At 42.5% G+C, this 17,349-nt stretch overlaps 1 protein-coding gene across 1 annotated transcript in view; it reads left to right on the forward strand.

Moving 5' to 3' along the window:
* Nucleotides 1–16,393, forward strand: part of LOC126402042 (DNA-binding protein SATB2-like) — a 39,320-nt gene extending 22,927 nt beyond the window's left edge. Inside the window, exons 6-14 of the mRNA XM_050063695.1 lie at nt 1,686–1,812; nt 2,087–2,210; nt 3,964–4,066; nt 7,065–7,115; nt 7,418–7,950; nt 8,054–8,266; nt 8,851–9,003; nt 10,625–10,816; nt 12,374–16,393. Coding sequence (XP_049919652.1) covers nt 1,686–1,812; nt 2,087–2,210; nt 3,964–4,066; nt 7,065–7,115; nt 7,418–7,950; nt 8,054–8,266; nt 8,851–9,003; nt 10,625–10,816; nt 12,374–13,009 — 2,132 coding nt within the window. The 3' untranslated portion in view covers nt 13,010–16,393. The remainder of the gene's footprint in view (nt 1–1,685; nt 1,813–2,086; nt 2,211–3,963; nt 4,067–7,064; nt 7,116–7,417; nt 7,951–8,053; nt 8,267–8,850; nt 9,004–10,624; nt 10,817–12,373) is intronic.
* Nucleotides 16,394–17,349: the final 956 nt, after the last annotated feature.

Raw genomic sequence — 17,349 nt, forward strand, 5'->3', positions numbered from 1 at the left:
ATAAAACTGCATGTCAGAACTGCCTTTGTGACCAGCTGATGCTGATGCACAGCATCTTGATATACCACACCTGTCAAATGGATGGATTAATTTGGAAAAGGTGCTCACTAATACAGATTTTAGCAAATTTGTGACCAAATTTAAAGAGAAAAAAGTCTTTGGGTGATTAACAAAAAGTCTAAACCTGTGAAAAATGGGAGCAAATGTTTCGAATAATAGAGAAATCTGTAACTTTAATCAAGGACACAGTCCATGTCATTTGGTTGCTGTTGCCTATCAGTAGCGTCATCCTTTTTGAGTATACGTCAGGGTTGTGGTTATCTGCCAGAAGCTGTCGTAAATTGACTTATTATCCAATTTTGAGCCACATTTTTACAATATGATTTTTAAAACTTTGTTGTTTTCAACTACATATTTTAATCTAATGAAGGATTTTAGCCATCTGACATCAGGATCTGAAGAAAAAAGCTGAGCAAACATTAGTGGCAGCTCTGCTCCAGTCCCTGCCATGACAAACAGTGTTGAAGAAACACTGATTTTTCATGTGAAACTGTTTTATTCGGTGTTTAAATCACCTTGTCCATTTCTTCGGAAGACCTCTGCAGATAATTCGGTTCCTGCTAAAAACCTAACAGAAAACTGACTGCAATCCTTGCTCTGCCTTTTGTTGTGGTTTGAATTGAGAGATTCCAAGCGGCAAAAAAAATACATGTATCTTTAATTTCATACATTACTCGAGTATCTGGCATTTGACCATCATATCAGCAGATACTGTTATATTTGTGATAAACTAAAATCAGCTGTGTAATATTGGCTATTTCGGTGTATCATTTGGACTCTAGAGATAAGTGTGGGTTGATTGGTAAAATGAGATTTACCTGTTTGATCCTAAAGTATTTATCTGCAATGATAACATCACTTTTTAGTTCTGTCATCTGACATATTTTTGGGCCAGGAAGAGATTTAAAATGTTAAAGCGGGTCTGCAGATTCATATCAGTAACCCACTGATGACATGTCAAAGTATTCATCATGTCTAAAGCAAAGTCAGCTGCAGGCCACGTAATAACTGCCAGTTATGAGAGGAAATACTGTGCTGTCAGACAGGAGAACAGTGACCTCACAGTGTTTATTCAGTGCATCAACATCTCATTCACAGCCTGCTGCAGTCTTTAATGTTGAGCTGATTTTACTCTTCTCCTCTGATTAATCAACTGTGGAGTCCCGAGAGAACAGCCTTTGTTCTTATGCCCCTATCACCACCATCCTCATGCAATGAAGACCCACACACACACACACACACACACACACACACACACACACACTCGATTGAGGCTGGCAGGCCAAGGCCAGGCAGGGTCTGTGTTTGATTTAGCAGATCCTAACGCGATTAGGCCTGTTTAGATTTGCACTTCCAGTCACGGTTGTTGGAAGGCCAGGAGAATGTTCAACCCAGGATGATGCTCCACGTCTCTCACACACACACACACACACACACACACACACACACGCACACACACAACACAAGCAGGTTAGGTTTACACTGATAAGAAAACAAAGGAACATGAAAACTAGATTTCAAACAGCTGGGAGAAGATTCTTGTTTTAAATCCAGACTTTCAAACAGACCATGAACACATGCTTTAATTATGTATTTGTTGTCCTTTGTGTGTTCGTGTCCTCCAGGTATCATCAAAGTGGGCCGGTGGAAGCCGATGCCCATCCACTACCTGACAGATGCTCCGGAGGCAACAGTGGCTGACATGCTGCTGGACGTTTACCACATGGTCACGCTGCGGATCCTTCTGCACAGGTCAGCATGTGATGGGTGTTTATTAGGTTTATTTAAAATTTATTAGGTTCAAATTATACGAGATTGTGAAATAATGTATGTTAAAGGAGTAAAAGACAAAAAAAAATAAGAGCAGCAAACAATGGTGAAAACTGTTGGCTGTTTTGAGATGAAAAGCTAAATATACAGTATTTTAATAATTATCACAGGTTGATTTGACCAATGTGACAGCATCTGGTTTAAGTGAATGCAAGTTCCATTCAGTGTATAATAAAAAGGCATTTCACATGTGCAGCTTTGCACGGCTTGAGGAGCTGCCGTCAGAGCAGTGGACCCACGCCACAGTGAGGAACGCCCTCAAAGAGCTGCTCAGAGAGACCAACCAGAGCGCGCTGGCCAAGGAGTGTCCTCTCTCGCAGGTACGTTTTTAACTGCACCACAGCTACAGTAAATAAAAGCTCCACTTCATACATGCTAATAATTAGTCCTTAGTATCAAATGGTCATGATGTTTTGCCCAAACTGGTATTATTCTTCTCCAGGCTAAAATAGAGAAGGTGTTGTTCAGAGATGTTTGCGTGTGTGTTTGTTTTATACTTGGACAAACATGTTTGTCCAATAGAAAGCAGTCTCACTTTGAGCAAACAAAGAAGAAATCAGGATATCAATTTGACAAACCAACACACTCCACTACATCCATGAAACAAATGTAAAAGAATTTGGATGGGACAACGGGGAGATGAGCAATGATATGAAGTGCTTTGAGGTGGAATTAAGTTTCTTACATTCTTCCAGATGATCACTTGTGGAAGTACTGAGGTGAATTGTACAGCCAAATTTCCACACAGGCTGTTTGGTTGACCCATCAGCTTGCTGGTTACTGTTCTCTGTGTAGGTTTGTAAAGATGCTTGTGTGTAATCTGCAGGGGAGCAAAATTCCAGCTGTGGTCTCAACAGCATTCAGAAAGCACTCCTGAAACAAACTAGCACAAAAAAGTCTGCTCTGATTGGTCAGCCTTTCCAGGTCTTCCACATCCTGGCATCTTCCACAATCTTTTTTTAATCCGAGTGCTCATCGACTTATCGAGGGTTAGTTAGAGTAGATGACCATATAAAGAATTCTGTCACGAGCTGATGTCAGTGTGTCTGAAAAGTAGAAAAAAAACAAACAGTTGGAGACAGAGTGTTCAGAACGGTCTGAAGTGTTTGCTTACAGGGATTATTTTTACATACGTTTACCTCATTCTTTTAAACTTTTACTATAAACACCAGACATTGTAACATATGACAGAAAATAAGAAAAAGCCCAATAGATCTCCTTTAAAATGTATTTTGTCGACTGTTTAGTTCAGTAGAATAAAGTGGCGAGTCAGGAGATATTAGTTAAAATTATTTTCCTAGAAACTAACGTTTATCTGGATTTGATTCTGTTTCTGTCACACACACACATGCGCACACATGTACACAGATAGCCAAGATGCTGCTAAGTATTTTCTCTAAACACATGTGGTTTCATCATCAGTTCACCACACACTTAGTGCACTGTGTAATAATCTCTCGCTCACACACACACACACACATACACTAGTATTGATACCGTCCCATGGGAAAGGATGCAAACACGCACACCTCAATTATCCTGCTCACACACACCCTGCAGTCATTAGACTTGAGAGTGTGTCATTTCGACTTGTGATTTATACACAGGACTTAGTCATGATGTAATTAGTGATTAGGGGAAGTGTGTGGGTGGTGTGTGTTTGCAGCCTGACTCATGTGAGTTTTAATCCTCAGGGTTTCCCATGTTGAGCTTTCACTTCTCATGTAGTCTCCTGCGCCGTAGAAGTGGCCACAGTGCGTGCTGGGAAAGGGAGGGTGGGTGAAGAGTTTTAATAAATCAGCGGTGAGCTGGTCAGCTGCTGAGATTTCCCATTTTCTGTAACAAAAACTCATCAGCCGGTCTCAAGGCGCTGCCACTCCCAAGACTACACACAGGCTTTTCATGGACGGACTGTTGAATCATTTCAAAGAGGAGGTTTAATCCCATTCAGAGAACAATATTCAGTAATAAAACGATGAGAAGTGTGACAAATATTTATGTTAGCTGCAACATTGTGTTTATTTTTCCCGAAGTTACTGTATTCTTGTCCATCTCTTTTTGTCTCTGTGTCAGAGTATGATCTCAGCGATAGTGAACAGTTCCTACTATGTCAACGTCTCCACCTCTAAATGCCAGGAGTTTGGACGCTGGTACAAGAGGTACAAACGCATGAAAGGTAACTCTCACACCTCATTCACATCCAGTCCTGAAGTAGCTGAGCACACATAAAGACAGCAATACTTTCTGTTATATTTCTCAACTAGTGGATTTTACTCAGATGACTTTATGGCACAAAATGAATCACTAATACTTTGCCTTTGAGCCAAAAACTGCCCTGGTGCAAGGCACTGGGAGGTCATGTAACAGCAGACAAATATACAGGCACTTAGTCTGCATGGTTGTGGTGTAATTTGGGCAATCCGATTCCTTAAAGGGATCATTTGGAATTTTTGAAGTGGGGTTGTATGAGGTACTTATCCATAGTCAGTATATTACCAACAAGAGATGTCAGTCCCAGCCAGTCACTCCCAGTTTGGAGAAGCAGACAGGAGTACCGCTACAGAGTGTAGGCAATGTACTGCTGTGGATGGGGGCAGCAACAAAACATGTCTTAGCCACCTAAAAAAAATGGTACCAGTTTAAGACCCTATCTACACTTATTTTTTAAAACGGAAAACTTCCCACACTGTAAAAAAAAAATTCCATTGCTTATCTCTGTCCATACTACAACGCAAAAATTATTCCAAACGCTCGCTGTGTTAGTGTTCTTCTGCAGTCTCCTCTTGTTGCGAAGATGGTTAAGTGTACAGGCTAACATGACTGGAGATCTCATCACCGTTGATTCTCTTGTAATATAAGGACCGAGGAACCTACTCAATGATACCAGTGATTCTCTGGACACACGAAAGTTTTCCTTCCACTCCTCATCGACAACAGTCCCACTGTTGGCCTGATCCAAAACCATCATTTCTGGTGGACCAAATAACACTGGGCGCAGCAGACAGGTCTGTTTGTCTGAAGTGGTGCAGCAGTACTAAGTTTTAAGTGTAAAAGTAGTCATTAGACCAAGCAGTGCTGACAAAACATAAACAAACCGGTAGTCTGTCGTTATTGTTTCTGTAGCATGCTCATTACACAAAGCAACAACTAACGTGTCTGAATTGAGGAGTTTACGTCATTGTTTCTAAACCTCTCTGCTTTACTATGTCCACTCCAAAAACACTGTAATCAAAGAGAAAATTCAGCACCTTAGACAGCTGTTTTTTTAAAAAAAAGTCTATTTTTAATTAACTAAAATGCAGTTTGCATGTGGACAACAGGCTAAAACTTAAGGGAAATATATGTTTTTTAAAATATCTGCATACGTGTAGATGGGGCCTAATCGTACACTATATTTACAGGGTTTTCACTGCTTCACCTTGCCGTCAAACAGCCCTTTCTGATGAGGAACTGAACTAAAAGTGAAACTTATCTATGCTCTCTTCAAAGCCAGACTTAATTGGAAAAAAAAGGAATTCCACCTCACAGTACAGGACTGGCTGGTCTAAAGCTCCTTTTGTCAAAGGAGTCTGGTGAATAGATAACGGCTTTAGTTCCCTGACAATGAAGGCTGTATGCAGCAAGGTAAGGCAGGGAAAATACCTTAAATACAGCATACACTTAAACGGATACTGATTATTTTAGATGGCTAAAATGCGTTTTTCTGCTGCCTCCGTCCATAGCGGCACATTGCTTAGCCTTTGTGGCAATATTCCTCTCTGTGACTTCAAACTGGGAGTGTACCGACCAACATCTATACACTGACTATGGATGAGTACCTCCTACAGACCCACTTCAAAAAATCTGAACTATCACTTTAAATCAAATCTTAGCTTGATCTCTCTGGCATGAAGTGAAAATATTATGAACTCAGTGACCACAGCTGAACAGAAATCCGTATTGTAAAATTCAAACACACACACACGGATGTAAAACTCAGTCCTGTTGTAATCAGGCTAGTGTGGCCCACGTAAACACAATTTTTCACAGTAATCTAGCTCCTTGTTTGCATGCAAGCTCAGCCTGTCGCAGGTGTTGCTTCACTTCAGTGGCAGCTTTACGTTGTTTAGTAATCACCCCTGTAAAGTGTCGATCCATCAGTGAGCCGTTGCAGTTTATTGGGACGCATTTCCTCGTTAAATTCTCCCACCTTGTTAAAAACTTTTACAGTTTTAGTGACCAACTCTCCCGCACCTCAACTGTTCAGCTGTTTATACTTTATTTGCCTCATGTTGCTTTGAAATCTCACAAACGTGGAGACTGTCAGAGCTCTTTTTAAAGCTGACACTCACTGCTAATCACAACTCGACTTAATATGACTCACCTGTCTGGCTGCCTTTGTTTTTGCGATTTAGTTTCTTTAAATGTGATGCTTTTTAATGAAGTTTTTCCATTCTTCTGTCCGCCCCCTGTACGTGTGTGTCAGCCTGTATGTGTCTAATCTGCTGCATGAGACGTCTGTCACTGACAGCTCTCAGTAGGAAGGAACTGTCACACATGGTTCGCATTAATGTCACCCTTAATACACATGACAAAACTAAATGCTCTTAACTCCTAATGGAAAACAGCAGCAACCCCTCAACACACACGCACAGCCACACACACGCCACCAAAACCCAGGAATAAGAGCTCTTCTTACACACACACACACGCACACACACACACACACACACACGCTGGGAAGGTAAAAATCTGAAGCCCTGCCAAACCTCACTCCAACTTTTATTCCCCTAATAACCTAAAATGTGACTCTGAACCAAACCCAGCAGCAGCATAATAAGAAGCAGACGAGCAGAGAGGCCGTTAAAATCCAGGAGAGCAGAAACGTTGAGTGCAGTGATAAGGAGGAAACATTCTTCCATTATTTGATCTTATGTGGAGACTGTAAGTGAAAATAGGATGTCAGTGACCTAAACTAAAGACTTGTGGTTTAAAGATCATCCTCTGAGCCACAAGACTGACCTGTACTTTAAACAATATATCCTAGAAAGGTTTTTTATTATACTAACTTCTGTGCTGGTAGATTTGGTTCATCAAAGATATTTATGTTGGTTGCTTCACCTTGAAATAAATCGGTGTATCTGTGTCAGTGTATGTAACTAAATGTACTTACTGCTCTGATATTTCCCCCTCAGGTGAATACATTGAGAAGATGTGGTCAGTACAGGACAAATCTGATATTAAAGGTAAGTTTGTCTTTTATTGGTGACTCAGTGGCACCTTACTGGGGCCACTGAGGCTTCAGTGACCAAGTGAATGGAATTCAAATTAGGGTTTAGAGGTTAAAGGCACCAATCACAGACTGAGGCTTTAATTTTAAAGCACAATTTCACCCCAACCCCCCCAAACTTTTTCCTCTTGCTTAAAGTTAAATTAAGTTTGGTGCATGTTGAGGTTCCGGATTCAGATTTGGGTGAGGAAATAAATGTAATCAGTGAACAATCTTCTCAAGTATATTGACACAAACCTGTATGTTTCTGTTACACAGTGGAGAGGGATCTGGACCTGAGCATCCTCAGCCAGCGTCCTCCTTCTCTCTTACCCTCCCCCACCCAAGTGGGCGCCCTGGGCAGCCCTGGAGCTCTGTCCATCAAGAGTGGCCTCGGGGACACTCAGACCTCCACCCAGCCTCACTGTCTGCCTCACCCCGCCAGCCAGCACCACACCAGTACACCACTGCGTCCCCAGGGTCCACCTCTCCTGGGCCACAGTGGGCTCCTGTCCCCCCAGCTCTCCCCTCAGCTCGTCCGTCAGCAGCTCGCCATGGCCCACCTCATCAACCAGCAGCTCGCCGTCAGCCGCCTGCTCGCACACCAGCACCCACAGGGAGTCAACCAGCAGTTCCTCCACCACCCGCCTATCTCACGGACCTGCAAGGGCCCCGGAGGTGCTGCTGAGCCCGGCCTCAACTGCTCAGGGGCCGAAGTCTCCTCCAGCATTTACCAGCAAGTCAGAAACGAGCTGAAGAGGGCCAGCATTTCTCAGGCCGTGTTCGCACGTGTGGCTTTTAACCGTACACAGGTAAACACAATTTAACATTCTGACTGAGAGAGGTGATGCCATAGGTTTCACGTTAATGCTGACCCCTTTGTGTGTGTGTGTGTGTGTGTGTGTGTGGGTGCAGGGTCTGCTGTCAGAGATCCTTCGTAAGGAGGAGGATCCACGCTCGGCCTCACAGTCGCTGCTGGTCAACCTGAAGGCCATGCAGAATTTCCTCAACCTGCCAGAGGGCGAGCGGGACCGCATCTACCAGGAGGAGAGAGAGCGGAGCACCAACTCCAACCACAACCTCTCCAGCAACCACATCTCCAGCAGCAACACACACAGACACCCACAGGTACACACACGCTCACAGGACTGATCCCAGATCTGCACTTGGGGATACCTTGAATACCTTGTTTGGGGGGGCAGGAGAAGCAGCGACATCTCAGTAAATAAACAGCTTTTCATGGCACAGCTGACGGGTCTCTACAGAACACCCATTTTGGTAACAAAAGAGCCAGTGGAAACACAGCAGTGACTCACTAAAACACAACTGGTTTTGTTGTTTGTTGGTTACGAACAGTGGTCTGCAGCTTGGTAGGCGTCATACCAAGGTGACACATTGTCCACTATCCCCTCCACATCCTGATAACAAAGCCAGCTCATACTGTATACTGCGTCATTTCAGAAACACTGATATGTATAAAACGTAGCAGTTCATATTTGAATTTATTTGAATTTAAATATTAAAGTCACAAAGGCAGAGATTGACCAAACCTCTTAAAAATAAATCTAATTCTTGTGTATTTGTGATAAACAGAGAAATTGTCCACTTGTGAAAATGTGGAATGTTGTCCTCTTTCTATATCTCAACTTTTATGTAACCATGTAAATCTACAAACCTCATCTCACCTCCTTCCTGTGTCCTGCTCTGTGCAGACAAAGTGCAACATGTCTGCTGCGGAGCTGCCGCTGAAGCTGGAGTCGCTGGTGAACATCTCGTCAGGGATCTATGACGAGATCCAGCAGGAGATGAAGAGGGCGAAGGTCTCCCAGGCGCTGTTTGCCAAGGTGGCTGCCAATAAAAGTCAGGTAAGTCCCGAAAGAACAACCATTTTAGTGGTTAAAGATGCATTCCTTGATTTTATTTTATCACCCTTGAATGGGTGGCAAAACAACAACAAGCCTGAACTTGAATTCAGAAAGAAGGTAAGTTCCATTTTCTAACTGTGCAGGGTCTCGTCAACATGCTTGATAATGTTTTTAAGAATGACACGTGAACACCCTGTAAAACATCCACATACACATGATGTACACAGTTGATAATGTTTGAAGGAGCTGATGAGGGTGTAACATGCAGGTGTGTGAGTGTGTGTGTGGGCGTGTGGGGGGATCTGATTACCCGCTGTGGCATACCATCATGTCTCCATCCTCAGATAAACAATGCGGGTGATGGAAGGCGAGATCAAAGCAGAGTCTGCTGGAGGGAGAGAGGGTAAGGGGGGGCAAAGAGAGGAGGGCGATGGTTTCAAAACCAGTCTAAATGCCCCCCCCCCCCCCCCCNAAAACCAGTCTAAATGCCCCCCCCCCCACAAACCTCATGTGACGATTTATTACCAACACAGGCAGAAAGGGTTTAAGAGCACGTGTGTATTAATGTATGAGAGACACTGAGAGATAAAGCTTAAAAGTCTAAATGATAAAGCAGTAAATGGACTGAGATTGCAGGGGGGACACAGAGGAGGAAGAGGAGGAACAGAAGGATGCAAGACGGAGGAAAAGATAGACAAGATGACGGAGGGATGATCACATTATTACCATTAATTTCCAGGCTGAAGGCTGTGCATAAACAACAGCTGGTGGCAGATCCTGGGTCAGCCTAGCAAAGATAATCCAATCTTCACACACACACACACACACACACACACACACACACACACACACACACTTGCAGACACTCGCTGCTCCCCTCAGACTTTTTCCTTCTGCTTTTTTCTTTCTCCTCTCAGGGAGCTTTTTCTACTCTAACCCAATAAATACAGTATTTACTTTAGAATTTGAATACAAATATATATACTCAATTAACCCTGGGAACAACTCCGAGGAGCATCAGTGTTTCAAGTCCATTTTTAAACCAAACATAGTGGCTATAAAAGGAGTGATGTTGTCATGTAGGAACTATTTTCTTTCCACTGAACTACACCCGCCAACCGTATTACCGCACAGAAGGAAGCGTGCAACTATTGCTATCTCACCTAGCACCACTGAGCTAGCTAATGTTACAGCTTATCCAAGGAGGATCCAAGGGGGTGACCTGTCCCTTGCCTGTGAAATACAGCTTTTGGTCCAACGAGCAACACTTTGCTGATTTTAGAAAAAGACATTGTCAGCAAACACAGCAGAGAGACCAGCAGTGATGTAAACCACAGCCACACACAGCCTGGCAGTCTGCTCCAAACACACACAGAACAAACAGACAATCGCATGCATTAAGTCAAGCCGAAGCCTTTTAAAATACCCACTGCTTACAGGACAACAAAACAAACAAAATCTGCCACACAAAGCTTTTTAAAACAAAACTTTTTATAGTCATCTATCCAGACGAGCTCATCAGAAACAAAGGACTCTAAAGTGCAGTCATTTAATCATCATATAGTGAGTAATAAAACATGACATGAGCTTCGTCTTTTAATTTCACCTAAATCTCCTTCAGGGCTGGCTGTGTGAGCTGCTCAGGTGGAAAGAGAGCCCGAGCCCGGAGAACCGCACACTGTGGGAGAACCTGTGCACCATCAGGAGGTTCCTGGCTTTATCGCAGGCCGACAGAGATCAGGTCTACGAGGAGGAGTCAAGGCAACAACACAGCGAAAGGCACCACACCGTCCTGCACGTCCCAGACCAGCAGGTACAATCATGCAGATAGTATGTGTTTATTCTGAAGATTAAAACTGACTGTAGAGGAAAAAAAAAATAAGTGTGAAGATCAGATTTTTAAAGATACACACCCACTCTAAACCACACTGTAGCCATGTGCAAGCAAAAGACACAAATCAAAGTGTTTTACGAGTGAGAAAATGTGAGCATAGTGCTGTTAAGAAAAGTTTCCTCTGTCTGTCTCGCTCCGTCTGTCTGATCCCACCACCTGCTCCTCCAGCAGCCCTCCTCTTTGTCATATTTGTGTCCCATAAGTCATTGAAAATAGAAGTGGTAAATGACCAGCCCACACACTTCCTGCTAAACACTCCTCCATCCCACCCTCTCCCCAAAACCAAAATGCTCTCCCGTCTGGCCCTAACCTCAATATTATTCAGAACATTCCCTGTAATTATTGAAGTAGAGAAAAAGGAATTGCCATTATCTTTATTTAGGTCCTTTAATTTTGATGGACCACAGATTTATGGTGCTGGATTCCTGTGTTTGGGTGTGTTGGCCGACCCGCCCTGTTAATAAGCTCTAGTAGTGTGGTTGTTTGTGTGATGAATTTGGGACGTCAGCGTGCATGTTGGCGGGTGATGGAAGCTGGTCAGTCACACTTCCGCTTGTACTACATTTCCCTTAATGATTGTGCAGAGGGGCAGAGTGGTTCACTTATTACTGTGGGCTGTATTGTAATTACACATCATGAGGCATGTTCACATGGACTGTGGTGCCGGATCAAACTGTAGTGTCTCTACATCCACATGTTGAGTTAAACCCTTGAAGTGTATTGAATCAGCAGCAATGGTTGTGTTTATGTGGTCATAAAACAGCACATCCCAGACATAAATACACTGTTAATGTTACCACAATGATACAGACAAATAACTTGGTTGCACTAGGCAGGTGGTGCACAATATCTCAACGAAGCCTGCCTGTCACTCCGCCTCTCTCCTAATAAAGCGCTGTTGTTTGCAGTTCTCCAACATGCTCCTGCTCAAACGTAAGATTTTTTTACTTTGACACGTGATAAAAGAATTGAGGCATGTCCTATGACAAAGGAGCACAACATGAAGTTGTATTTATTTTAAATGTGTGACAATTTCAGACGGAAAACACAGACTTGGTGTCCAAAGGCCTTAACTGGCGTTAAAAAACAGACGCACATGCCCCCCAAGAACACCTCAGCACCCTCCTTCAAACATATTGCCTCCAGCTCCACCCGACGTTCTCTAAACACCCCTGTTGAGAAATGCTAAATAAGTGCAACAAGTGCAAAATACCAACGTTTTTATACTCATTTGAGGTCCCTGTGGTGGCCCCAAGTGATCATTTAGTTTGTTATGCATCAAGTCAGCCATGCCACCTGCCACGTGTGTTGAAACATCACTATAAACGTCTGACAAACAGGGCCGTTACCTAGGAGACTGTCAAATTCTGCCAACATCTACATTGCATCTGACAAAGTATACAAAAAAAGCCAAAGACACCAGGGAGAGGGCAAACAAAGTTGAATTATCTAAATGTAATTTTCTTTTCTTAACAGGTGATCCACAGACAGCCCCTGCCACCTCTGACCACTCCATCTCCGGTTCATGAAGACCCTCAGCCCATCCCGTTGCTGGTCTTGCATGGCTCAGAAGACACGCCCCAGCGTGGGATGAGCCCCGGCCTTGGAGGGGGAGGAGCAAAGAAGGCCCGCTCACGGACACGGATTTCCCTCGAGGCTCTGGGAATCCTGCAGAGCTTCATCGGCGATGTGGGGCTTTACCCCGACCAGGAGGCCATCCACACCCTGTCGGCCCAGCTGGATCTACCCAAACACACCATCGTGAAGTTCTTCCAGAACCAGCGCTACAACGTCAAGCACCACAACCAGGTCAGAGAGCCCGTTCCCGGGGAGGACGACAGGGAGAGCTTGAGTCCCAGCGAGGGCGGCGTCTGCACAGTGGAGAGTCGAGGGGAGGAGGGCCTCTCTGCGTCTGAGGAGTCGAGCGAGGACGGGAGAGGATCAGTGGAGGCGTTCAGAACAGAGGGAGGAGACAGAGGAGAAGAAAGAGATGTGGAAATGGAGACAGAGAAGGAAGAAGGGGATGATGGGAAAGCCTCAGGGCCAGCGACTTCCTCCCTGTCCCCCTACAGCAGCCTGGACAGCCCCCACTCTGCAGAGCAGCAGAGATAACAGCAGAGAAACAAGAACTGGATGGAAGCAAAGGACAGCGTCAAACTGTGAAGCCCACACACAGACAACCTGTGAATAAACACACTCTATCACCTTTACCAGAGCTGATCATCAGAGCTCGTTAATATCTGAAGAACTGTGGAAACATATTTAAGTAAGTTTGACTGAAAAGGGATCCAAAGGTACGACCACTACCTACAGATACTTCCAGTATTTTTAGTTTGATGCTGCCTGTAAAAGACAAAAACACATTTCCTCCTGAGTTTTCTTTTCTTTAGTGAGGATGGGAACACATTTCAAACTGCTTTAAATCATCATGACAGCATACTGAAAAAACAACAAATTCCCTAAGTTATATTAGTTCCTTCAACGTGGCACCCTAAGAAAATGTCCAGAACACCTCTGTTAGCTTTACAGGTGACTGTAAGAAGACTCCTGCAGCACAATCCACGTCTTTCACAGTTCTGTCTGTTACTGATGCTGCATTTCCACTGAACGGTTTGGCTTGACTCGACTCGACTCACTGGTTTGGTACCAGATTCTTTTCTCTGTTTCGTTTTCCACTTGTTGCCCCCTCAGTGGAGGCAGGATTCAGCATAGCGACACCATGTGAAACCACCATGACACCATTTTTAAAGTGTCAGTCACTGGATTCTTTCATCAGCAACCTAACAGAGACATGTTTGTCAATTGTACGATGTAGTGTCTGCAGTGTAAGGCGTAGTTTTGCGGGCTGCCACTTTTTAAAATATGGGTCAAAAAAGTTGCGATTGATATTCACGGTAGCTTGGCAAGGATGTTTTTCTTTGGCTGTAAAGTAGTTCCAGCACTTTTTTAATGACACAATACCCATGGTGTTTGTTCCAATGACAACAATATCTTGACGCTAGCTAGATAGCTAACCTAACACTACGTTATAAGGTTTGACTACACAGTTAACATCCAGTTTACAACATGTACAGTGATAAAAGCAAGACTCACCAGCAACATCCAGTGTCCGGCTGATCTGCTCCCAAAAATAGGCTTTTCTGTCTTTATTGTGATAGTTTCTGACATATCAAACAGCTCGAGTTAGTATGTAGCTAAAGGAGCAGCAGTGACGACACCAACGCCTTTCTGAAAAGTTCAGAGATTTTGAATCAGAAGCATTCAGAGCAGCCGCACAAAAAAGCCAGAGCGCACTGAAAAAAACACACTGGGTGTGGTGCTTTTTCTCTAGATGGCTGCACAGTCTCTCATCATTAAACAATTGAAAAAAGACACTGGCACTCAGACAAAAATGGTATGTGGACACAACCAAACTCAGTTTTTCAGCTCGGCTCGCTTGGGACCTTTGTCAAGGTGGTACCAAAAAAGTACCAGGTACTATGCACAACTTTTGCAAGTGGAAAACAGAATAAGAGCGAGTCGAGTTGTACCGTGCGCTGGAAATACGACATATGAACACGGCTTCCTTTACAGTCACCATATAAATGCAATGGTGTAACATGGACGCTGTGTATTTTGATGAATGGATACAGATTAAAAGCACGGACAGAGGAGAAGTGGATTACACTGCAGGAGTGGTTTGAGAAGTTTCTAATCGTCAGCCACCTTTTAAGCTAACAAGGAGTTTGTTTATTTATGTATGTTTTTGTTTATTGTATTTTCAGGTTAAGTTTTCAATACTCATAAGAGTTTGGTGACTTTTTCTCTTAAAGCAGGAGGTTTCACAGTGAGTGTTAAAGGGTAACTTTGGTATTTTTAAAACTTGGATTTTCCCATGTCTTTGTGTCTAAGTGACTAATTGAAACAACAATTTTTGAAACTGAAACTTCAGTATTAAGCGAGAGCAGTGCAGCTGGCAGTTGTGAAGCAGGCTGCAGTGTAACTATTCAGAGCATGTTCACACTGTCAATATACATCCAGTGAAAGTTTTTTTTGCCACTGACAGGCTCAGATTGTGATTATAAATGTCTGACAACATCATGGAAAGGATCCTTACATTTTTGTTAGATAGTGTTTAACCAGAAAAAGACCCCAAATCACCATCACCAAACACACCAGGCTCCATTTAAATAAACAGTAATTTTAGCATGTATAGAGCCAGCATATTTTCACATCAGCTTTGTGAATTTAGGGTTCATTTCAACCAGACCAGAGCTGGTGATTGTTGGAGCAGTGGAAAGACGAGCCAAGACGGCTTTTGTGAGTTTTTCATTTTCATAAAATGAACAAACCTGAAATTGGCCACATGATATACCGAATGCTTACCTGTTTGGAGTCCACTGCCAAACGTAGAATTTCACCTCACTGAAGCTTTTGAGTAAAATCCTCCCAAACCTCACACAAGTTTTTTTTTTTGTCAGATCATAGAAATAAATACAAATGAATGAATAAAAAAAAATACTTTGAGAAGCTGCAGTCGGAGAGCTTCTGTCTGAGCAGAGGTGGGAACACTGATATTGGTTTTCGTGTTAGATGTAATCATATGGGGACCAAAAATAAACTGACACTGGGCAGTATACCCCATGAGACGGGCATTCACCTGTAACACTAGAACCTCCACCCAGACTGAAGGCCATTTTAAATCCTATGAAATATAGTATATGCTTTAGGAGGTCCCTTCATCAACTGAGCTCTATGTGAATCTGACAGTAAATCAGTTCTACGCTTCCCTCCCATCGATATTTATTACTACCTTTATATTTACTGCAATCTGAGTATTATTGTTGTAATTATAGTTTTGCTATTATTTTCTTTGATATGACGACATATGTCTTTGTAAATGTGACCAAAAAAAGAGGATGAGCAAGTCAGTGTTACACAGTTTGAGTTTTAAAAGTATGATTCTTTATTTACAATTTCTAAAACAAGACTCAAAGAGAAATGATCCGACAAACAGTTTTGCATTTATGTACATTATGATGTAAATGTTGACAATCCACCTGCAAAACTCATCACATGTGGGATGCAACCACTGTCACTGACACTGTTTTGTGTGATTTGTGCCACACAGGAACAGGGCATGAAAACACAGCATTAACATTTCAGTTTGACAATCATCTCTGTCCTGGATGGAGCACGCAATGTTCCTGATCTGTTCCACTTTGACGTTTTACCATTGTTGTTTGATTCTGTTGTGGGCAGGACATGAGAGTCTGATAAAACTTTTTCCAAAGTATAATCCGTGTGGAAAGTTTGCCCTGTTTGTCTTTTGAAAACCTCTGTTAGCTGGTCCCACTCTTCAACAGCTCAGTGATGACGCAAACACCTGTAAACAAACTTCAGTGTCTCAAACTTCACCCTGCTGCCATTGACCTACAGAGAGAAAAACGAAAACACATTTAAAACAGAGGGACACTGGCACCAACTAAAATGTCAAAGTTTCACCAAGATAAAAGATATAATACAAGAAAGCCAAAAAATAAATAAATTAAAAACCAGTAGCTCAAAGAAAATCAAGATATGCTTTTCCGAGAAAAGTACATTTTATCAGAACAATTGAAACAATTTTTGTCTGTAAAATAATCATACAATTAATAAACAAAAATGTATAAAAAATTATAAATAAATAAATAAAATATATAAAACATTTAATGAAAACAAATACATACATAAAATAAAAAATATAAATAAAATTAAAATAAAAAAATGAGATGCACAGATATAAAAGAGAAGCTCAGTACTATTGTGTAAAAGTAGGCAAGAAAGCTGTCATTCCACTCCTGTATCTTCGCCCTCACTTACCACAACTCTACCCACAACCTTTATAAAAAGAGCAGCAGTCAAATGCACACACAAAGTGCACAGTCCTCTCCAACCTAACCACAGACACATGAATGTAAAAACAGCAGCTGTAAAATGCAAAACACAAAGTGCACAATGCAATTAGATGGGTGGGGGGCACAGACGCGTCTTTTTAAATATCCCATATACAACACAAAGTGTAACTCCTGAGCTCTGTGAGATAAAAGACAGTGAAGCAGCCTATAAAGGCTTTTAAATACAAAGTCTTCATACACTGAAAGTTCACACAGACACTTTTGAAAGAAAGTAACTTTTACTGTAAGTAATATATGATAGTATGCTGGCACAGTTCAGGTCAACAATAAAGCAAAATGTGTAAAGTGAGGAGTAAAATGCATTTTTTCCACTCTAAAATCAATCCAAATATGCAGAAATAAACATTGTTTTTTTCTTTAGTATATTTGGAGCTAAAATTCTAACTCCATTAAACCCTATGGAGCTCAAGATTTCAACAATTAAGATTAAAAAGGGGCCCATTTTTAAAGATTTAAGGTCAGATTTCTGTCTGTAAACGGTGGCGGGGTCCGCCACTCTGCAGGGGACATTCCCCC

This window comes from Epinephelus moara, chromosome 15, assembly GCF_006386435.1.
Source record: "Epinephelus moara isolate mb chromosome 15, YSFRI_EMoa_1.0, whole genome shotgun sequence".
Classification (NCBI taxonomy): Eukaryota; Metazoa; Chordata; class Actinopteri; order Perciformes; family Serranidae; genus Epinephelus; species Epinephelus moara.